Source organism: Barbus barbus (genome assembly GCF_936440315.1).
Source record: "Barbus barbus genome assembly, chromosome: 49".
Classification (NCBI taxonomy): domain Eukaryota; kingdom Metazoa; phylum Chordata; class Actinopteri; order Cypriniformes; family Cyprinidae; genus Barbus; species Barbus barbus.
Genome location: NC_136727.1, coordinates 11,700,157 through 11,723,387, shown reverse-complemented (window position 1 = coordinate 11,723,387; position 23,231 = coordinate 11,700,157). Strand labels below are relative to the sequence as shown.

At 38.8% G+C, this 23,231-nt stretch overlaps 2 protein-coding genes and 1 pseudogene across 4 annotated transcripts; 2 read left to right on the top strand and 1 right to left on the bottom strand.

The window, feature by feature from the left end:
• Nucleotides 1-109: 109 nt before the first annotated feature.
• On the top strand, nt 110-7,606 carry LOC306867702 (BTB/POZ domain-containing protein 2-like). Of its 2 annotated transcripts, none has more exons than XM_079413529.1 (9): nt 110-1,878; nt 2,171-2,290; nt 3,240-3,396; nt 3,620-3,725; nt 3,814-4,011; nt 4,151-4,343; nt 4,482-4,569; nt 4,850-4,996; nt 5,514-7,606. In XM_079413529.1, the coding sequence occupies exons 1-9, from the start codon at nt 1,262-1,264 to the stop codon at nt 5,673-5,675; spliced, it is 1,788 nt and encodes a 595-aa protein (XP_079269655.1). In that variant the 5' UTR covers nt 110-1,261; the 3' UTR covers nt 5,676-7,606. The 2 variants fall into 2 exon arrangements, with proteins under 2 accessions (XP_079269655.1, XP_079269656.1); XM_079413530.1 differs by having other exon boundaries at nt 1,336-1,968.
• A 1,017-nt stretch (nt 7,607-8,623) lies between these two features.
• Nucleotides 8,624-11,749, bottom strand: LOC306867280 (elongation factor 2b-like; annotated as a pseudogene). Its single transcript, XR_013786123.1, has 8 exons — nt 11,636-11,749; nt 10,799-10,885; nt 10,378-10,548; nt 9,796-10,000; nt 9,514-9,669; nt 9,328-9,433; nt 8,902-9,131; nt 8,624-8,763 (listed from the first exon to the last, which is right to left on the bottom strand). The product of XR_013786123.1 is annotated as an elongation factor 2b-like (transcript).
• Nucleotides 11,750-16,313: 4,564 nt separating this feature from the next.
• Nucleotides 16,314-22,997, top strand: LOC306867187 (cyclic AMP-responsive element-binding protein 3-like protein 3-A). The gene is made up of 10 exons (XM_079412768.1): nt 16,314-16,452; nt 16,694-16,807; nt 17,071-17,305; nt 17,507-17,640; nt 17,805-17,915; nt 18,005-18,111; nt 18,322-18,390; nt 18,475-18,559; nt 19,645-19,741; nt 20,764-22,997. Exons 1-10 carry the CDS (start codon nt 16,432-16,434, stop codon nt 21,075-21,077), a joined length of 1,287 nt encoding a protein of 428 aa, XP_079268894.1. The 5' UTR covers nt 16,314-16,431; the 3' UTR covers nt 21,078-22,997.
• Nucleotides 22,998-23,231: the final 234 nt, after the last annotated feature.

Here is a 23,231-nt window from a genome sequence, read left to right as displayed (position 1 = left end):
TCATTTGCATTGCGCGTGACTGGTAATAAAGTTTTTATTATTATTATTATTTATTTATTAAAGAGTTAAGCAGTTGTCCATTTATTTATTTATTTATTTTTTTGCTATGACTACTCAATTATATTCAACAGTTGGGGCACTAATATATAATATTGATATATGAATCAAGTCATATTTTGGTACAGGCACCCTTATTTTCTTCCATCAAAGTTATTATTTAATCCAACCAAAATTTAATTCTCTTTAAAACGTAGATGGGTCACATAAATGTATATCCAACGATTTTCCAGCATCTTTCTAGTATTTAATGATAAGGTAGTATTAAATCACTTTATAGGCTAGAGATTGTTGGGAATTTACATTTGTATGTCCAATACAAATTAATTTCTTACATTTTAAAATTTATTTTACTAACGGAATCAGATTTCACTGTTTATCTTTTTTGCCGTAAAACCATAGTAACTACATAATTAACCATGGGTTTACTACACCTGCAGTAAATTACAACAGCACCTACCTATGGCTTTGTAGTAAAATCATAGTAGATTAGTAAATACAAAATATAGTAATACTGTGGGAGAAATAATTAAGCTTAATTTGATAAAGAAAACATTTATTTACAAAATATTTGGCTTTTATTAACACTCAACTGAAGTCAAGGCAAACTATTAAGCTCTGTTAATTAATCAGATATATTTAATAATTATTTGTATCTAAACTTGTTATTTAATGAGTTATTAGATTTTTTCATTATCATTATTATTGGAATAGTCATTACACAAGCTTGTTATTAATGATATTACTACACTGGCGTGCAGTACGATTTTCCACTAAACAGAAAGCAATATCTAGCCAATGGAATTGTATTTATTGATTTATTTTACCTAATTCACTAGGCTATTTTAAAACTATATACATTTCTATAACCGTGGGGACCGTCAAAGTTGTAGGACTTCTCATAAAAGGGAAAAAAATGCTATTTATTGAAAATAATGATTTTTTTAAAGGTAAAAAAATAAAGCAAAAACAAAGCAAGAACCTCAGCCTTAAAACTGCACTCACTGACTAATCCTAGTTATATTTAACGTAACGTTTAACGATTACACATCTCATATGGTTTAACTTATTTAAAACACTTAATTTTTGCCATGTGGGGAAAGTTGCTCTCTATTAAGTTTCCATATTTCACACTTCCTAGAATGAAAACAGGAACAGCTGCCTCCTCTCCAACTGTAGAGAATAAACCCGTCACATCCTAAACATGAAAACTAAAATTAATTGTAGGCAGGAAGGCCAAATTAATTATAAGGGGCTCGATGATGTTCAAGTCTCTCGTGGGAAGGCAGTCATTTGGCCAGTATTTCTGGTTATGCGCTGTTGTGTATGTTTATTCCAGCAAAGCCTGCGGTGTTCACCATCCAAGATGGCTGCGGGTGAGAGCAACAGCCGATCCTCATGCCTAAACTTGTCTAATTCAGGGCCACTCGGGAATGCACCGCCGAGCAACAGCGCCCATTCTTCACCCGCTAGCAACGGGGGAGCCGTGGCTGCAGCCGGGGGGATGAACCGGAGCGCGGGGAACGCGAACCCCCGGTCGGGCCCGGAGAACGGCGGAGGTGCCGAGTCTGCGGTGAGAAGCATGCCGAGCGCGCACAACCCTCCGCGGCAGTCGGTCGGTCCGAGCGGAGCGACTTCAGGCGCTGCGTCAAACATGACTGCGACACCATCATCTTCATCCTCCTCATCCTCATCTACCGCATCCTCCTCCGCCGACGCGTCCGTCGCCGTCGCCCCGCTTCCCAGCAGCCCGGCTTCGGTTTTGGTTTATCGAGAGCCGGTCTACAACTGGCAAGCGACAAAAAGTACAGTGAAAGAAAGGTTTGCATTTTTGTTTAACAACGAAGTGCTAAGTGACGTCCATTTTTTGGTTGGGAAGGGAATGGGAGTGCAGCGCATTCCAGCGCACAGGTAGGGATGAATCAATGGCGGTCTGTTTGTATGTTTTACTGGAGTCATTTTTTTAATCATTCTGTATATTGCACTAAACTAAGCTTATGGCAAACTCTCCCGCTCGATGAATATAAACTAACGCCTTTGTTTCGGCGAGGATAAATCCATATTTAATCCTCAAATGGCCGTATTTACAGTCGGGTCCCGTTGCTCTTCGCAGATTTGCTCTCGCTGTGGGAAGTGCCGTGTTTGATGCCATGTTCAACGGTGGCATGGCAACAACGTCGACCGAAATTGAACTACCAGATGTGGAACCGGCTGCATTTCTAGCCCTTCTCAAGTAAGAATGGGCCGCGGAATGCTTCGTTGCACGCTTCATGCTCTGTACTGCTCTTCTGTGTGTTGACCCCTGTTGTCATAACGTCCTTCAGATGCCCTCTGCCATGTAACTGCAGTCAGCAGACCATTGCAAAATATGTGCCATGGTATATACACGTGCTTCCGCCGATTTAACATACAGTTTCTGTTCCCACTAATACCCTATAGCAGTGTAAGCAAGCTTTTGGATTCTTTGTTAGTTTTTAAATGATTGTGGTGGATAGAGCGATGGTATTTTGGCGGAAATAAACAGTTACCATGGTAAATGTTTGTAATAAATCAGAACCTTACAAGACATTGTGGACAGAATTAATAACTAGTCTCAAACCAACAATAAAACAGGGATCAATAATGTCTAACAGTCTGTCTTCTTAAGTTTGATGGTCTATCTGTCTCTGTTATTTTATCTATCCGTTTGTCTGTCTGTCTGTCTCTCTGTCCATCCATCCATCCATCTGTCTCTGTTGTTCTATCTATCCATCCAGCCATCTCTCTGTCGGTCTGTTGTTTTATCTGTCTGTCTGTCTCTCTCTGTCTGTCCATCCATCCATCCATCATCTGTCTCTGTTGTTATATCTATCCATCACATCCGTCTGTCCATCTGTCTGTTGATTTATCTATCTATCTGTCTGTCTGTCTCTCTGTCCATCCATCCATCCATCTGTCTCTGTTGTTCTATCTATCCATCCAGCCATCTCTCTGTTGTTTTATCTGTCTGTCTGTCTCTCTGTCCATCCATCTGTCTGTTGTTCTATCTGTCTCTCTGTCCATCCATCCATCTATCTCTGTTATATCTATCCATCCCATCCGTCTGTCTGTCTGTCTGCTAAACTGTCTGTCTCTCTATCATCTTATGTCTTTCTGTCAATCTGTAAGTCTATAATAGTTTTTTTTTCCTTTTGCAATTACAGATTTTTATACTCTGATGAAGTGCAAATTGGACCAGAGACCGTTATGACCACGCTTTACACAGCCAAAAAGTACGCAGTACCGGCGCTTGAAGCCCACTGTGTCGAATTCTTAAAGAAAAACCTACGTGCTGACAATGCGTTCATGTTGCTTACCCAGGTAATCACAGGGATTTGAGTCCGATTTGATATTGGCAATAGGAACTGACATATTGGACGGCACCTTTATTTCAAGTTTGTCCCCTGGCCGTCTTGAGTCCCCATGTTTGACAGCTCCCTTTCAAATCCTAGCAAACAGCGCCTCGAGCTTATTGAGTGTTGTCTGTTTTTTTGCGCGCAGTCTATTATAGATTATATGAAAACATGGTTCCTTTTGCTTTCAGGCACGGCTTTTTGACGAGCCCCAGCTGGCTAGTCTCTGTTTAGAAAATATCGACAAGAACACCGCTGATGCGCTAGCCGCCGAGGGCTTTACGGATATCGACCTCGGTACTGCTCTTAAGTATCAAATATCACAACAAAATACAATCAGAGGAGTAAGTAAGAAATAGACCGTTTTATGTTCCCTCCTGTGCAGACACCCTTATGGCAGTCCTGGAGAGAGACACGCTGGGTGTACGGGAAGTGCGTCTCTTCGGGGCTGCGGTTCGTTGGGCGGATGCTGAGGCCCAAAGGCAACAGTTACAGCCCACGTCGGAGAACAAGCGCAGAGTGTTGGGAAAAGCGATTTCCCTTATTCGCTTCCCGCTCATGACCATTGAAGAGTTTGCAGCAGGTAATTTCCTGAGTGCTTTTCTAAAAAGTGAATCTGCAGTATTTCACTTGACCGTCTAAGCTAAAAGGCTAGTGATAGCTGTTCTAGCTTCCTGAGTGGCACTAGCCATAGAGCTAAACCTTGTGTATGTGTGCGATAGGTCCGGCTCAGTCCGGTATACTCACAGACCGGGAGGTGGTCAGTCTGTTCCTGCATTTTACCGTCAATCCAAAACCACACGTGGAGTTTATTGACCGGCCTCGTTGTTGCCTCCGGGGGAAAGAGTGCAGTATCACACGTTTCAGTCAGGTGGAGAGCCGCTGGGGCTACAGCGGAACCAGTGATCGCATCCGGTAAGCATGTGTTTTTAAAACCATTGATTGAAAAAGTGTTGAGACATTGAACGGGAACATGTGGATTTGATTCTAGACCTTTTATGTACCTGATATAGGTGGAACAAATTTAAAAATTTGCATTCATATTCCTCACAGGTTTTCTGTGAACCGCAGAATATTTGTGGTGGGATTTGGGCTCTATGGGTCCATACATGGTCCAACTGACTATCAGGTCAACATCCAGGTGAGAACGAAGCTTTAAAAAAAATAAACATAATTCATATTTCAAGTATGATCTGCCTGCAGTACGTTCCCCCCACTTTCCATCCTCTCCCCTCCTTGCTGAATGTGATCAATTTCGAAAGCGATAGTGAAACCGATAAAACAGCGCACATAAGAAAGCGATTGCATGCTTTAGCGAGCGTCAGCAACTGCACGTGATCACAGATTGCACACTTCCTATCCGAAGTGTGAAAATATGGCAGTAGGTGAGTGGTAATGGTGCATGTTTTCTTCTAATGTAGATAATACATACAGACAGCAACACAGTTCTCGGTCAGAACGATACAGGCTTTAGCTGCGATGGAACGGCCAGTACCTTCCGAGTCATGTTCAAGGAGCCTGTGGAAATTCTTCCCAGCGTCAACTACATTGCCTGTGCCACCCTCAAGGTAAAACAGCCTCAAAATGTGTATTAGTCCATTCATATGCCAAAATTGTTATTATAAATACCACCTGCCACCTACAAGCAATGGCAAGTACCAAATATTGGTTCCTAGCATTTACAGTTGCGTTAATTCTTGTAAAGCTAATACTTTAACTAAAGTCTACAGGCTATTAATTAGTTTTGGCGAAATACAGGAATTTTAATAGGAATACATGGAATCTGGAATTTTGCTTGAGAGCGAAAGATTTTCACACGCAGATTTCGCTTTGGCTTCAAATTAGTCAATGCAATAAATTCACTTAAGCAACAGAAACCTGTTTTTAGTTTTAAAATGTACTTCTTTGTGAGCTGTGCTTCAAACATTACTATGCTATTGGATAATGGACCTTTTTTGACTTTCATGTAGTTCCCCTGAAATCCCCTTTTTACCAAAGAATAATCATTTAGTACAATATCTATATAATTTAATACAGTATTTCATGAATTATAAATTAACCTTTGGTGGATTGATGCTTTTGCAGGGGCCAGACTCTCATTACGGGACCAAAGGGATGCGTAAAGTCACCCACGAAGCCCCTGCTACTGGTACCAAGACCTGCTTTACATTCTGCTACGCTGCAGGCAATAACAATGGTACTTCTGTAGAGGATGGACAAATCCCAGAGGTCATCTTCTACACATAATGACCAAGCAGAATCATCTCACGATTGAGGATTCTTGCATTGCATTTTGTGGCCAATTCACCAGTCTCCATGTAGACCGGCGACCAAATACTGATCTCTCATTTCTAATGGCTTTTGTTTTTAAGATTTGAAGCATGAGAATTCAGTCCTTTCAAAGTGTACTTAGGGTACAGATTCTGTTTCTACCCAAGTAGCACCTCATAGTACCACCTTGATGTTATGAGCAGCCAATGTCATTGCTAATTAATGAACAAATATGTGAACTTGTCATTGCAATGATCTACTACAGGTACAGTTCAACTCAACTCTAGAGGGTAACTCTCTTCCATTTGTACGTTTATTTGAATGTTGACAACTGGTGTTTATTTTTGTCCCACCTTTGACCCTTGATTGTTCAATGCTCATCGGTCCTTCAAATTGCACTGACGCACTTAAGCCCCCAGGTGCAACATCAAGTTTGGGGAAAGTACACTACATCTCAATTCATTGTAAAATTGACTGTTATGTACCCGTTTCGAGTGGCCTACACCCCTTGCTAGAAGTGAAACTCCATTTCCTTGATGGCAATGTGAACAGTAGATGTTTATAAGGTGTTGTTTTACCATAGTTGCCCTTCTTGTAGTGATAAACCACAAGAGCACTTGAATTCACAATGCCACGATGTATAAAAGCTCTAAAGTATCGACTGCAGTGAAATACTGAACACATTTCCGTTACCAATTCTGAATATTAATTTCTTGAGATGATGTAAGGAAGATAAACAGGAAGCAGCTTCACGAATGTACCGATGCTTACCTTGTAAGCGCTGTAAATATAATGTCCTTGTATTGTTTCTGTATGTTCAATTAAAGTCTGCACCCCAAGCCTGTCATAATAGATCAATTTATGCAGCATACATGATCTAGGGGTGTGCGATATGACGATTTTTTTTATCGTGGACGATAAAAATGTCTGCACGATCTGCTTTTGAAGAAATATCGTAGTATCGTGCTACAGAGCACATTATATCAAATACAGTTCTGGCTCCTCCGTCTCTATGTACTGTACAACACGACATACAGCAGTAGAGTTACTCTGACAGGACACTGCACTTATTCGCGATCGCAAAAGTACATTATTTGCACACAAACCTTGCTGGTTACATGTTTAATTCGCGCGCTGGTCTGACGTGCGCTTTTTCTGAGCACAAACACCTGAAGCACGCGCACTAAAAAGCCTGTCTAACAGCGCCTGATTACTCAACTAACTTATCTTTTGCGCTAATACTGTCAAAACACACAAGGTTTACATACAGACTGAGTTGGTTATGTCTAAAATGAAAGTAAATAGTTAAGAGAGAAACAGATGCGTGCCTGTATATTAGATGTGTGCAGCTCTTAAAGAGACAGGACAATAAACGTGCTGTCGACTGTCATTAAAGGGATAGTTCACCCTAAAATTTAATTTGTCATTATTTACTCACATGTTGTCCCAAACCTCTATTAATTTCTTGTGCTGAACCCAAAAGATGATATTTTGAAGAATGAGGGTAACCAAACAGTTGACTTTGATAGTAGGAAAGAAAAATCCTATGGAAGTCACTGTGGAGCAGCAACTGTTTGGTTTTCCACCTTCTTCAAAATAGCATTTATGTTCAGCAGAAGAAAGAAACTCATTCAGGTTTAAAACAACTTTTGAGTAAATGACGGTATAAAAATAAAACATTGACAGATGACAATATTTATTTTTGGGGGAACTATTCATTTAACGTTAACAAAACGCAAAGAGAAAAGTCACTCATTCTTGACTCAAAAACTTTAATACAGTTGCTTTAGGAATCCGTCTATGTAGTGTTTTATTTTTATATTTGTTCATTCAATTTCAATGAATGCTCCTGCTAAATACACAACTAATGGACCTTAATCAGAATAGGTGGCATATTTACCATGGCACAAATGAAAAAGAAAAAAAAAACTAGGTGGGGTAAAACTACCATACATTCAGGACAGTACAGCCTATTAAAGATACCATACATTAATCCCTCATTTTATATAACCTAAGATCCAGAAATGAAGACCGTATTACTTAGAAATTGAAGACACATTGCATTGCTGATCAAGTTTGATTTAAATTTTAGGCTTACAAAAACACGAGTCTCCCAGAAATATTTTATTTTGGAGGTAGATTAAAATCTTTTAATGATTTTACAGTAAGCACAGAATATCCATGCATTAATATGCAGTCTACGTGCACAATACATAAAGTGCAATTAAGTACATTTTACTCCGTTTTAGCACAAAACATAAAATTTTAAATTCCTCTAGTGAGAAAAGCCACCATTTGCCTGTTGATCTAGAATACAGATGCCTGCATAAGGCATCTTAAAACCATGTTCACATCTAACTTAGTGTTCTGGTCTCTCTTTATGAAAGGAGAAAGAAATATAGCTCAAGTAAATCTATAATTTGTCCAAGTAGTTGTCTAAAGCTGGAATGCCTTTGAGCCTCTTGTGCCAGCCACAGGCAGGCTTGGAATTGGTTTACATGGGGTCTCAAGGCAGGATCTGCCAATGGTCAAACACACACTGTGGGAAACCTGGGCCAGATGTGTTGGAACGAAGGTCAGCTCTGAAACCTGCACAATGATAACAGTTCAGGCCACGTAACTTAAAACACACTAAATGAATAAGACAACAAAAGGTCTTGATTCACTCACCAACTGATTAATTGACAGGCAAGAAGGCTTTGACCACAAACGTCGATGTTCCCATAACCTGGGATTCCTCAAATACAAGCCCATGCTTCCTATTCAGTACACCATAGATGTCACCAACAACCGACTCTGGGCACTGTAGATGGATGACAAAGTTAGAGTACAGTAGCAAATACCAAAAGAGCACCAACTAGACTTTCACAGTTGACTGACTGCATACCTGAATCTCAACCAGGTACACAGGCTCAAGAAGCCTGGGCTCAGCTGTGAGCTGACAGGCGTAAAGCACCCTGCGTGCTGTGGGAATGATCTGGCCACGGTGGATGGCATCAGTGTGCAGGGTCACATCATGAATGTCAAAACGAATGCCACGCATGTTCTCCTCACACAAGACTCCCTAAAAAGAACAAAACACTTTCAGAAAGAGTTCACAGTTCTTGATACCTGAGAAAATGGTGACGATTTAACTATGAATTAAAAAAAAATAAAATCCTAACTTAAATTTTTTTTTTATATTCTGAGAGCTACAACATACCCATGACAGCCTCATCTCCAGGTCCTTCATAAAGCAGCTCACAGCGGTACTTCTGAGCAGTAACCGGTGAGGGCACATGGATAGTGATCATCTGAAGCAGAGCTTCTCCTGCTGGCAGCCAGCGACGCATCACAGCCTTCAGCAGTGCCTTGCCCTCCATCTAATTTGATGTCCAGCTTTTCAATCAGCCAAGCGGTTTCCTCCTCGAAGTTCATGATGGCATCAAATATCTATACAATGGGAAGATTAACAGCTCCGTAAGATATCCGTATGCACAAAGCAAACGAATCCAAGTTGTTCACAACAGCCATATCAGACTGATTTTTTTCATCAAGACAATCAGGTCAAAGTGAAGAATTTTTAAATCATCATTACTGGCTTGGATCGCAACCATTATGTTACCACTCGTACTGCAAGATTACTCACTTTAAAGATAGGGTTCAGGATCAGTTGGGAAAAAGTCCTGGGAAGTGTTTTGCCATCTGGTGACGTGGCAGACTTGCTAAACTTGCCAGAGGAAGGGTTAAAGTACCTGCATGAAATGGTCACGTTACATAAAGAAACATTACATTATATTCAGCTTTGTTGTTCTGTTGGGTTTTCCCATCTCACCCGTCTCCCCAAAGCTTCTTCATCATGTCCTCCACCGCTCAGCTGTGCTTCACCTTTGGCAGCAAACTTCACATACATCTCCGCAAACTGCTTCAAAGTGAAAGCCCATCCATGCAGTCCAGATTCAAAGCCAACCGTACCCATGACTGGATCAATCTAAGAGCAGGATGTCAAGTAGACACTTACTGTACTTTAAAAACATTTTAGGACTATCAATTTAAAATTCAACCCAGAAATAGCATAGAACGTTTTTGAAAAATGAGCAAGCCATGAGGCACTCACTATAAATGTTGCCCATAGGTCCATTCTCATCCTCACCATAGGTGGAGATGATCACATTGACATTCTCAATGATGCACTGGAAGGTCTGGTACAGCCCTTCAGGGCCCAGCTGCAGCAATGCACAGTCCATCTCTTTCATCATCAATACTGGCTTTATTCTCTCGTCAATGGCCTGTCTGAGCACAGTCTCTGTCTGGACACACACCTGCAAGACAGCAATTTGTTTTATTGGAAAAAAAAAAAAGCCACCGATCATGTGACTTGCAGTTTGAAATGTTGCATCTAATTCTCTCACATCTGGCACCCTACACTCTTCAAAATAAAGGTTATTTTTTGTAATCTAGGATTCCATGAAGAACATTTAACATTCATGGAACCTTTTCATTGCACAAAAAGTTCTTATGATAAAAGGCTATTTCATTTTTTTTTTTTGTAAAAGCTGTTCACTGAAAGGCTCTTTAGAGAACCTAAAATGATTCTTCTATGGCATTACTGCAAAAACACATTTTAAAACAGTGTACCCAATTCTCCCAAAACACCACAATTTTAGCATCACAATGACAATTGATGCGCTCACCAGACACAATCCACGACCATTAATGCACCATCTGTGACAAAGCGCAGCGTAACCTCTGAAGAGAAGTCAACATGCCCAGGTGAGTCGATTAGATTGATGAGGAAGCCTGAGCCATCTTTCCACTGCTTAAATGGAGGCAAGTCATTACCAGTGAGCTCATAGAATATGGAGATATTCTGTGGGGGCAAACGGTGAAGTCAACCTCTCAGTGTGTTTGTGAACATGCACCTAATTCTCAATGTTTGTACACCAGTTTTTACAGATTTAGGTGTTGCGATGTGGAATGTGAATGTTTAACACTCACGTGGACTTGATGGTGATGCAACGCTCCTGCTCGTCCTTCCTCGTATCTGTGAAACGGGTTTCTCCAGCACGGGCTGAGGCAATAATAGCTTTTGACATCAGAGTGTGTCAAAGTGGACTTGCCGTGATCAGGTGATTGCACAAAGACATGTTGTGGATACTGGATTTCTTGTCCATGATGGCAAGGATCTGGTCTACTGTGAAGTTCACCTAGGAAATTTTAAGTAATGAATTAATTCTGGTTATAAGAAAGAATATAATGTATCTAAATGTGCACTCAGTCCCAACAATACCTATAGTTTTGCACTATATAATGACTACAGTTGATCTAGAGGCATGAAGTGCAAACCATGCAGGAGCAGAGCTATGTTCAGCCTATATTTTGTTCCTATACTAAGTGTAATATGAACAACACCATTCTAATGAATGTCTGAGCAGTGGCGGTTATTTTAGTAAAATGTATATTGTGCATTTTGTGCATGACAAAGGCTAATAGCTCACATGGTCTCAAAACGGTAGCACCCATGAGGGGGCATGTAAAATTAAATTATTTTAGATTAATATCTGGGGTCATTGTATTAAAATATACACTAACATACATCTTAAAATCTAATTAACTTTGTATCTGTAGAACCAGAAACAGACATGTGAGAATCAATACAGCTGGCAATAAAACCAGGCAGCACAATGGGGAAGTAGTAAAGTGACCCATAACATCTGTTCTCCATTTCAGTGCAAACTAACTATGCACTAAAAATGATCAGTTCATCTAAAACTTATTTTCAACAGTAACTGTACATATCAACTTCTAGAGTAGGCGGAGTTTCTTTCAGTGTTTCAATAGCGTCTCGTACCGCATCCTCACTATTAAATCAAATTTAAGCACTTAAATCGGGACAAAATATCAAACTTTAGAAGATAAGTAAAGCATAAAGTAAATGCCATCATATACCAACTTACCATTTTTCCCGATGTTTCTGGATTCGTTTTACACCCCGTGTCACGTTGAGACTCAGGCGGGAAGCAGCCCTCATGAATATTTATATCAAACGCGTCGTACGTATTGTACGTCATGACGTCGGGCCATGGCTCACATTTAAAGGTGTATCACTATCGCAGTTTCCAGGGTGGTAGAAAATGTTACGCGATAAAATATAATTTAATTACAGTAAATAATAAGCACATAAAATGGCACAAAATGAAGAAATTACATTTTAAACGGTTTCCTTCATATATATAAAACATTATATATATATATATATATATATATATATATACACCAGCAGGTGTCGCCTCGTTACTAAATTCCCAAAGCCTCTGTCTCCAAAGTCTTGAAAACTCTGATTTGCACAAAATCAGTATTTTTTAAGTTTCTCATGCGGTTGTGATTGACCGGTAAGGAATTCGGTGGGTAAATTAAGTAATCAAGATTTCCTTTGCTTTATCAGGTTAGACGCCATTTTGAAATGAACGCGAATAAAAACGAGGCAGCCTTCACATAAGCACTGTATAAAAGTCTGAAATCATGTCATTTTCTCAACTCACTTTTAAAAATGTTTTATGGAGTTTACGTTTGCTTTAAGTTTTCAGACAGACGTTTCGTCAGTGAACGTACTTCTGTCCCACACAGCCTCACTTCCATTCCTGTCAAAAATGAAAATGGCTCTACCCAGGCTTTGTGTTACACCTATTACATTTCAACTGAGGATGCTCAGATTTTTGGCATTAGTAGTTTAGTATTATCTTTAATTATCATTTAAACCTATCTACCTATGACATACTGTATATGAAAAGGTCAGTATCTGCTGAAAAACACAATAGAAAATATAATGGATTTAATGGTTATAATGGGAATTCTATTGGTTTTAATGGAAACTATAATGGTGTCTACTGGTATGTGATGGATTCTATTGGTGGGATGTTAAATCCTATTGGAAAAATGCCCAAAACACACTACAAAAAGGAATTTATTACTGGAAAAACCTAATGGTTCATAATGGTATTTTAATTGAAACCATTGGAATTTCTGTGATAGTTTCTATTGGGCTTCTATTGTTTTTTCTTTTTTTAGCAGGGCTGTTCATGAAGTGTAAGAAAACCTTCATGACATTGATCAAAAGTTTTTATACCTTTGAAAAACTTAAGATTACATTTTACTTAGAGTGACCCTATTTTGAAAATGGTGTAAACATTTTTTGAAAATGTATACAATTTGTATAAAAACATTTCTAAGAACTTGACACTTTTTTTAAACTGGATTTTCACCTTTGTACTATCACAGACATCCTTATTCATCAATTTTAAACTTAGGATGTTTAACGCCCTCAAACATCCCTGTTGCATTGGGCCTGTCTGCAAGCTTCACATTCAATGGCAGTCCTGTAACCCTCAAAAACTGGCAGATAAAATGCGTTACAGCTGGATTGATTATGTGATTCAGTACATTGCATGCTTTGGCTCGGGTCATGCATTTGCTTTGAAGCCAAGGGCATAATAGCAGCCTGATGCATGCAATCAACTATAATGACAGATTTTGCACTTCAGAGTGAGAATGTTTCATTTCTAAACACTTTGTGCTCTATTTTTGTTTGTCTTGCAGCCTATTCTATGAGTTCACGGGGCTGGAGCATCCAGATGGCTACAGTGCCCACGCGGATTGCATGTGAAGTAGTGAAAAAAAGTATACAATTGCATTTGTGCTCTCACCGTCTATGTGACAACAATCTTCACTGTTGTTGAGAGGTGTATGGGAGGAAGAAGAGACTGCAACCACGTCAAGGTCACAAGTTCACTGAATACAACCATTTTAACCGAACCGAAAACAGACGGTTTTTGACAGTGACACAATAGGACACCATCAGTCTGTCTTGAGATGAAATCAAAGTGACAGAAAAGAGCGACTTGGTCAGGCGCATGAGCCTTCAAACCGTCTGAGTGGCTAAGAAGTATCAGTCAATAAATGAAGTGAGCAGAAAATATTTTTTTTCAGTCGGCGCATTCATGGGATGTTGGTTACAGCTGCTTATGCTTAGTTAAGTACTTTTCAGTGTCACCGGCTAAGTAAAAAAATTGGTTAACCAGTTCCCTTAAATGGGTCATTTCATTCAATTTCACAGTAAAATACAGTTGAATGTCAAAACATCCATTTTTTTTATGTTTTACAGTTTTTTTGGTTATGCAAACGGTAAGAGAACATTTTGTTTTATCATTTTGCAGACTTTACGGGAATGTTAGTTTTGAATGTTTTCTGAATGTTCCAAAACAAGTTGTAACACAAGACAAACATCCAACTAAAACGTTTTAGAAAAAACTTTCCATAAACAATGTATTAATCATTTCTTTGTGCTAACGTTTTGAGAATAGTATGAAAGACTTGTTATCTTTGAACGAACATTGTATTTGTTTGTCTATTCTCACCTGAACTTCCGCTGGAACGCCACTTTCTCGTGAACGTGTGTACGACAGTTAGCGGAAGCTAGAGATCACGGTTTATAAAGTTTTAAATATGGATATTTTATGTACACAAATGTGTCAGTTCACTTCAAAAGCCCTTTATTAACCCCCAGGAGCCGTGTGGAGTTCTTTTTATGATGGATGGATGCATTTTATTGGACTTTAAAATCTCAGCGCCCATTCACTGCCATTATAAAGCTGAGAAGAGCCAGGACATTTGTTAATATAACTCTGATTGCACCGTATTTGTCTGAAAGAAGAACATCATAGACACCTAGGATGGCTTGAGGGTGAGTTGGTAATTTTCATTTTTGGGGAGAACTATCGCTATAAAATGTTGCTTAAAATGAGGAAAAAGTCTCCAATGTTTTCTATTCTTTGTAAAGCATGCAGCAAAGGTGTCCTTGCCTGAGTCATTAGGGCTTAATAGAAACGGTACAGAAAAATCTGTGCATCACATTAGAAAGCCTCTTAGTTTGCCATTGATTTTTGCCTAACTGTGATGTTTTAAAAGGGCTTTCGTCTTAGTAAACAATACTTTTAAGTAAAAGACATTGATGTATTGAGGAAGAGGGGGAAATATCCAGGAAAACCATCTGTCCTTCAGTTTTCCTTCAAACTTTCCCTGAAATTGACACTCCATGTAGGAATTCCACCGTCTAATTATGTCTCTTGTGGAGAGGTACGTGAGTGCTTTGTAAAACGGCGGCTTATGCTTTGAACCATGTGCATGACGTTGCTAACTTTGATGGTTAGTAAGCACAGTGGACATACATAAATCTGACGGTGCCATTAATGCCTGTTTAAAGTTCCTCTGCATACAAATGACATTGTATCTTAATTGATGACTGAATCTGTGCTTGCTAATGAAGAGTAAGCAAAAAAACGGCTCTGGTAAATTTCAACAGAGCCTATCTGATACACGATAGATCTCCTCTGAGAATGAGAAATTATTTTTTAAAGCTACAGCCTACACAATAGATGATTCCTTGTAAATCACGATAGCTTTCAAAGTTGGATGGGCCTGTTCAGCTTCAAAGTTTTGTGTGGCAGGTGATGAAATAAGAGTAGATGGAGATAGACTTGCTTTAAGAGAAGACACACTGTGCCTGATGAGATGATAGTTGTTCCTGCGTGACTCAAAGCAGCTCTGACGGCAAGAACAGGATGAGAACAGATCTTTACCATTCAGAAATAAATAAAATAAAATAAAATATGCCATATACAACAGTCAAATCTCGTAAAGGCGGACAAGCAGTAGCCTATATTAAATAAATAAAAACAAAACAAAATAGTCTGGTGAAGTCAGAAAAGTATCATTTTAATACTAAAATTAAAATGGATAATTAAAATAAAAAGCTAAATATTTACAATAATAATATTGAATAAATATATATGCATGGCTTAAAACAGCTCAGATGGCAACAGAACTAAACAATAATAAAATAAACAATAGTCTGGTGAAGCAGTATAATTAATAATAGAATTAGTTAATAATAATTCAAATGATTAGAAATCAAATAAAAATAATACAAAATAATTACACTGTAAAACTAATAATAATAGCAATGCATGATTCAAAACAGATCTTTACCATTCAAAAACAATAAATAAAAAATACATTGAAAATAATTATTTTCTACAACTAGTAATAATAATTCTAATGTTTATTATGTATATTATATATTTCTTGATTATCAAAACTGTGTGAAAGGTCGAATTACCTCAGACAGAAGGGAAAATATGACCTTTGAACTGGCTCTGCATCAGGTGTTTTCCCATAACAAATGCCCGAAACAAATGCTCAGTAACTCCGAGGAATGATTTTTCCGGGAATGAGAAGGGAAATGTGGTACACTGTTGGGGGATAAAAATGTGCAAAAATTGTAACTTCTTCTGGTAGCATAAGGGAAAAAAACAAGGTTTCGTCATTATTTTTAGATGTGAGTTTGATACACTTTACCTGGTATGACTCGATTATATGATTATATGAGTTGATTTTATGATTGCTATAGATTTTTACTTGATACTGTCTACCACAGAAGTTGCAATATGTTTGGCTGAAATACAAATGACACTATTTCTCCAGGGTGTTCCCACATTTTTTATCTTACATCACAACAAAGAACAGCCAATCAAACGCAGAACTGAGAATGATGACCTGTTGTGTTGGAGTTTGAACTTTGTCCTGGGTGAGCAGAGGGACTAAGACACAGTAAGGATTGACAGATATTTTGGTTTTGTCCCATTTTTGGCATTTTTTTCAAGGATATTTTAGACTGCGATACCCCTGGGTCACAGTAATGGAGAACTACTCAGACCAGGTAAGTCCTAATGTTTTGAATTTTTATTGGTTTTGAATGAGATAGTATTGACCGTATGTTATCTAGCCTGCCTGAGCAAAGTTCAGAAAAATGGAAAAGTTATCTTTTCTTCTATCGAGTCTTCTTGTTTTAACATTTGCTTGGTTTCAACTGTTTTGCTGCTTTGATCCATTTTATGTATTTTCCATTGAATTCCACTGGCAACAAATGATATATACAGCAAATGTATTCTCTATCTCAGGGTGGTGAAGGGTTAGAACTACTCGATTTGCTCTTTGATAAGAATGACGGCATCTTACGGCATGAGACTATGGGACCACAAAGCGATCAGCTTTGGCCAGTTCAAGATCCTCATGTAAGTCTGGCTTCTTCCAAGTTTTTTCAATTCTTCGAATTTAACATACAAAAGGAAAAATTCTTCCCAAAATGAAAATGATAATTTACTTACCCTGATGTCATTCCAAATCTTTTTGACTTTATTTAATAGTGTAGAACTCAAAAGAAGATATTCTCAAGAATGTTTTTGACAAAAACAGTTCTTCAAAATCTTCTTTTGTGTTCCGCAAAAGAAAGAATTCAATATCTCATCATTCACCATCCTGTATTCTCGATTGCCAGATGATGATTCCCGCTCAGGGTAACGAGGAGTTCTTCAACACACTTTTAGGTGGGTACGACTCTGTTTCTGGATCTCCAGTTTGGTCGCCCTCTCCTAGCGACAGCGGAATCAGCGAAGATCCTCATTCGGATCACATCGACAGTCCGCCGCCAACCGCAAGCCCTCCTTTGGAGCCTCACATCATCGTATCCCAGGCGCAACACAATCTCGACAACAACTTCCCATTTAATTTCAGTGAGTATCAAGTATTCGTAAAGCGAACCTTTCTGGTGACTCAAGACTCTGTAAACACAGAAGATTAGTCTCCTACTTATTGATTCACTGCATTGTGCGCTGTTTTGCAACACGTTCTGAAGATTAGCCCCTTTTCCTCAGCTTTGTGAATCTCTTCACATGCAAACAAAGAAGGATAAATAGTATTATCTGTTGCTGCAGATGGCTGTGAGACTGGATTTCTCCCAGACAGGGCTGGGGGGATGCAACGCGCATCTGAAACGCCACAGGCACAACCGAACACTGGATTCCCGCTAACTGTCAAGGACCTGCTGCTATCTGGCACATCAGAGCCTGTGAGTTTGCACTCAGGCATGAAGCTAGGTAAAACACACAAAGCAGAATAGGGAAAAGGTGAACTTGAGTGCAGATGAAAGGTGAACTCGATAGGTTTCTGACCATCCAGGCACAAAGAGATGTTGATTGGATTTGTTACTTTCATGTCCGTTTGATATTCCAGGCCACAAAGGCGACTCAGCAGTCCTACCAGGAGCTGGTTCTCACAGAGGATGAGAAACGACTACTTACCAAGGAAGGACTGACTCTGCCAGATCAGTTCCCGCTCACCAAGGTACCATCAGTTGGCAATTACACCATAATATTAGAACTCAGCCGATTGTCTTTGTAGCTCAATGTTTCTGCTTCCCTCCCGTGATCAAGTACGAGGAAAGGATTCTGAAAAAAATCCGCCGAAAGATCCGCAACAAGCAGTCGGCCCAAGAGAGCAGGAAGAAGAAGAAAGAATACATCGACGGCCTGGAGAGCAGGTATTGACTCTTGTGCTCGAATAAATGAAGCAAAAGCGGAAGCTACGTGCCTCGAATCACGGAGTAAATATCATAATCCGAGTTGATGAAATTTGCATCTACTGAACACAACCCCCCCTGGCAAAATACCAGGTGGAAGTTCACTGAGAGTGGACTTGATTACAACCTGTTTTCTTTTACATGGTTCTTATGGGAAATTTGTGCTCATAGGATGGCAGCATGTAGCGCACACAGCCAGGAGCTGCAGAGAAAAGTCTTCCAGCTGGAGAAATGCAACATGTGAGGGAATCATTTACTTGGTAATCTTCACACTCCATACAGGCTCCTGAATTTTAACTTTTTACCCTGCTCTCTCAATCTCAGCTCCCTGGTGGAACAACTGCGTCGGTTGCAGGCGATGGTCATGAATGGATCCAACAAACCGGCCCAGACTGGGACCTGCATTCTGGTGAGAGTTAAAAGAAGAGATATTAGCACTTGAAAGATCCAGTCATACAGTAATCATGCTTTGGGAATTTAAAATCACACACTTACATAACTCATAGCATTTTCTCTGACACTTGCCACTGTTTTCTCTCAGTGCAAGTCAATGTGTTTTCACCACAAACATCTTTATATCAACACAAAACCAAAACGGACTCGAAACGCGTTCTTGGTCTTATTTTGAATTATTTATCTGAACATGTTATTCCAAAGAAACAGAAATGTAAAAAAAACTTTTGCAGCTGATGTCAATTTTTTAAGCCAAGATTCATAAATACTGTTCCAAAGCATTACAGAAAACATTGTCTTACAACCCACCATAAGCAATCCAAATTCAGATTAGAATAGAAAGATGCTACACAAATACAAACTGTACACTGTAAGAGCGGGAAAGATAAAATAAGATTACATGTTGTAAATAAAAAAAACTATATGCAGATTTGTTATTTCTTACTATTGCTATTTCTTACTATTATTTTATTCTGCCATAAGAATAAAATAGCAATTATTTCAAGTCTTTCAAAAGCAGAATGGTATGTTTCAAATGCCAAATTTTCTCATTTGTATTTAAACATTCTGTTCATTAAAATATCCTGGGAAAAAAAAGTTTTACAAAAATATTAATTAGCACTGTTTTCATTATGATAATAATAATAAGAAATTTCTCTTGGTCACCATTTCTGAAAGAACATAAGAAGTGAAAATCTAACTTTGCCATTACACAAGTGTTATTAATTGAAAATGCCATTTCTGGTTGACTTCAATTCAGTAAATGTAAACAACTTATCATCTGAAGTCTCACACTATAGTACATTTAGTTGTGTTTTATGAGGTAGCACAAGACTTTGATTGACAAATGCTCTTAAAGCAATCATCAGTGTTCCTCAACATGAAGGGGCGCTGGGGATCTAAGTAATCACGTAACAAGGAACTCCAATCCACAGCTACTTGAGAACATACTTCAAAAATAGACGTTACATCGAAGTTGTGCTTCACTAATGGCCTTCCGTGCTGCTCCGCTCATGCCTTTCATCTGCCTCTGTCCCTCAGGTGCTGCTTCTGTCTTTCACCTTGATTCTGCTGCCCAATCTAAAGCCCTTCACAGATACCAAGGTCAGCCAGCATGGAGACTTTAGCCCATTGAGAGGTGAGTTTTCTGGCTGAAACATCTCCTCCATCCATCCTCTCGATGCTAACTTGAGAGGAAAATGTCAATCTGTGTAATGTATCATTTGGTTGACAAGCCATTAGGCTTGGACTGAAACCTTGTGAGAGTTATTGGAAGTACTGAGAGAGGTGACGCGGACTAGAAGAATGGCAAACAGCTTAGTCATGTTTCCCACACGTTGAATCAACGGCGTGGAAGAAAAGCTGTAATTTGTCCTCATCAAACTGCTGTCAGTGTTTCTGAAGGGAATCAATTCTTATTCTGCAGGCTAAGCGTAGGTCATGGTTAAAGTTTGGCACACTTGGTCACAGTCTTGTTCGATTAGCGTCTTGTTGAGCATCGCAGCTCTTTTGAAGTGGATGGCTGAAGTTCAGGAAGAAAAGAACAGGGGAAAACGTGTCACAGCATAACTTTTCTATGTTTATTTCCTCCACAGACATAAAATAACAAGAAATTCACTTTCTACTTCCTGTACTGTAGCTAGTCAAAACCAAAGTCGTGAGTTTGATTATGAGGGATTGACAATATGTAAATGTTAAAAAGTGTATGAATATCTTCGCATTGTGGGTGTTTATTCAGCTTAGGGCAAGATTAATTAAAAACAGATTTCAACTTTTTGGTCTATGAAGGTCACAAAAACGTAAATATTATTTGTGACCATCATATCATTTCCAATAAGCAAATGTATTTATGATACAAAATGCTATCTCTGAAATGAGCCTTAGCAAAACAAAAGGAGTCAGCCTTTTTTTCCAAAAAAAACAATGTTTACAAAGTAGGCTACTTTGTTACAGAACATTAAACGCAAAACGCGTGGTATAGGCACTGTTGTTAATTGTTATTAATTAGGCCTACTTGATCTAGTGAGATTGTACAATTATTTTCCAAAGGTCCAAAAGTGCAAATATCAAGTGGCGTTTGTTTTAAAGAAGGATAGCACAGACACGCTTCTCACAAGGAGTTTGAAGTAACTTTCTTACATTTTCTTTAACCCCTTTCAGTTCAGTCACGGTCACTGCACAACCTTCAGTCTTCCCGTGTGCTGCGTGCCCTCGAGCATCCGTTCTCCGTGTCTGAGGACTCCAAAATGCTCCCGCGCTTGTCTGAGGATAAAGGTATGGAGGAGATAGCGTCGCTGCTGGGAAGACTTCACAGGAGACCAGAATTCACCAATTACGATTCTGAATCTCACAACCACAGTTTAGACCAGCATGACGACCATCACCATGGAGACCCCATCACTGGGCATGTAGCAACAGTGACCTTGAATCCACGACGTGGCTCAAGGCGGAGTCCTCATGCTGATGATATGTGAAGGGCAGAAGGGGATTTACCCGGGGATTTGTCAAAACTTCTTTAAAAGCACTTTTGAAGACGGGAGCCAGCTAACGGATTGCTGGAAGCTCTTTTTTCTTCTTTCTGCTGAAGTAATTTTTAAGAGATAGAGTATATAGCTGCTTATTTCTATATTATCAAACTTTGGATAAAATAACAATTGCAAATTTTATCTGTTGATTTGGAATGCTGAAAATATATTTTCTCTCGTTTTAAACTTGCCAAAGCAGATAATCTTCTTTTTCGTTAAAATGCAGTGGGGTCCAAACGAAATAAATGCGTGTTTTCTTAAACAAGGCAATTATTTTTGCAAGAATAACATGGCTGACTGACTAGTAGCTACATTATTTTGCTTGTTACAAGGCTACAAGTTAAATGAATATGTGCACATGAAATGTTGATATGGAATTATTTTAGTTTTGTAGCTCATTTTCCACTATGAAAAAATAGTTGACTAGTAACGTACAAAACAATCGGACTAGCAAGGAGACAGACGCTGAAACAATATTGCTGTGATATTAATACTTCTCTGAGATAATTTTCACTACAATTGAAAACAGAGATGCAAGATGGCGACCGTTGCGTCGAGAAAGTAGTGGTTTCGTTAATAATACACAGCGTTGGCATGGGCTGCATCCGAAAGCTCTAAAATGCTGCCTTCGGGGGCAACATTCCAAGGCAGGAAGGCATCAAGGCACATCAGAATCCAAATTCTGCTTTACTTCCTGTCTCCAGAGGTACCTTCTTCTGATCGAATTTTGAAGACAGGTTGCCAACTGCTTTCAATTGAAAGTAGCTAAAACTGGTAGCTAAATGTCACTAGATGACATCATAATGGCAAATTCACTGGTCTTTATAAAGATGAATACAGATCAGTGGGCAAGATAAAAACTTAGATGAGTTTTGTCCAAGAAGTTCCTATATTTGTCCCTAAACCTTTGAAAAAAGTCTCAAAAGGAGTGCGGAAGTAGCTAAATCTAGCTACAAAATCGCTAAATTGGCAACCAGACAGCATAGATGTATCCATCGCTGCCTTTGCATTTGGTGGTCAGTTTGTGTGTAAATGTATATTTCTGACCAACTTTTTGCACTTTTGTTGTTATTTCTAGCGAGAAATCAGTATTGTAGTAATTAAATATTCGTTTAGTTATCACCAAAACTCGTTCTATTTTGCTGTAGATCATTAAACCGTTACGCTGCCTCAGAAGCCTGTCCAAAATCAGTTTCATGAGGTGCCTTTGTGCAAAAACGCTGCCTGCAAGCCATTGCCTCATAAGACAGCAAGGAAGCAAGTCAGCTGCCTAGGCTTTCGGACGCAGCCATGGAAATATCAGGCCGCTGGATGACGCGATTGACCACATATAATCAAGTATTCAGAGCGTCATGTAATAAAATGTACATAAAAAAAATTACAATTTGAGTGAAAAGTTGAAATAAAAAAAATATGAATTTAAGTTCAATGCAAGCAATGAAATCTGACTGTGTGTACAAATTAATTAACATGGTCAGTTTGAAAATGTTAAATATTTCATATTTATTTCACTTTTTTCAGATTAAAGTTTATTAAATAATTGAGAAAAAAAAAATCCCAAATGTGGCATCATATTTTTGGACTCCACTGTATATATTATGGCTGTGATCACCAGAGGTTTGAACCATCTGCTCTGCCAATGTATTACTTGCACTACAGCTGAGGTGAATAATAATACAAAATAAATTTTACATCCTTCAGCAAGTTTGTCCTAAAGTACTGCCTTGTGTTGTGCTTCTCTTTTGCTTTATGGGTATTAATCTGACGGCTGAAGTAATTTTTTACAAGTTAGTGTTCATAAATTGCTTTTGATAACAAATGTGCTTTCTCAATAAAACGTTGTGTTGAATTGCCTTTCAACACTATTTTATGGGGTTGCTTTCTTGTTGCTTTTTCCAATAAATGTTGTAAGATGCATCATATGAAATGGACAACTCTGTCTTCAACTCTGGGTCTACGTCAACACATAAATGCCTTTCAGCACAATTTGGATGTCACGAGAGACAGAATGAGGCCAGTGCAGATGAGAAGAACAGGTGAACAACCTATCTCAGTAAAAACAAATACGAGGATCCTTGACAAATACAGTTTTTATGTGGTTAG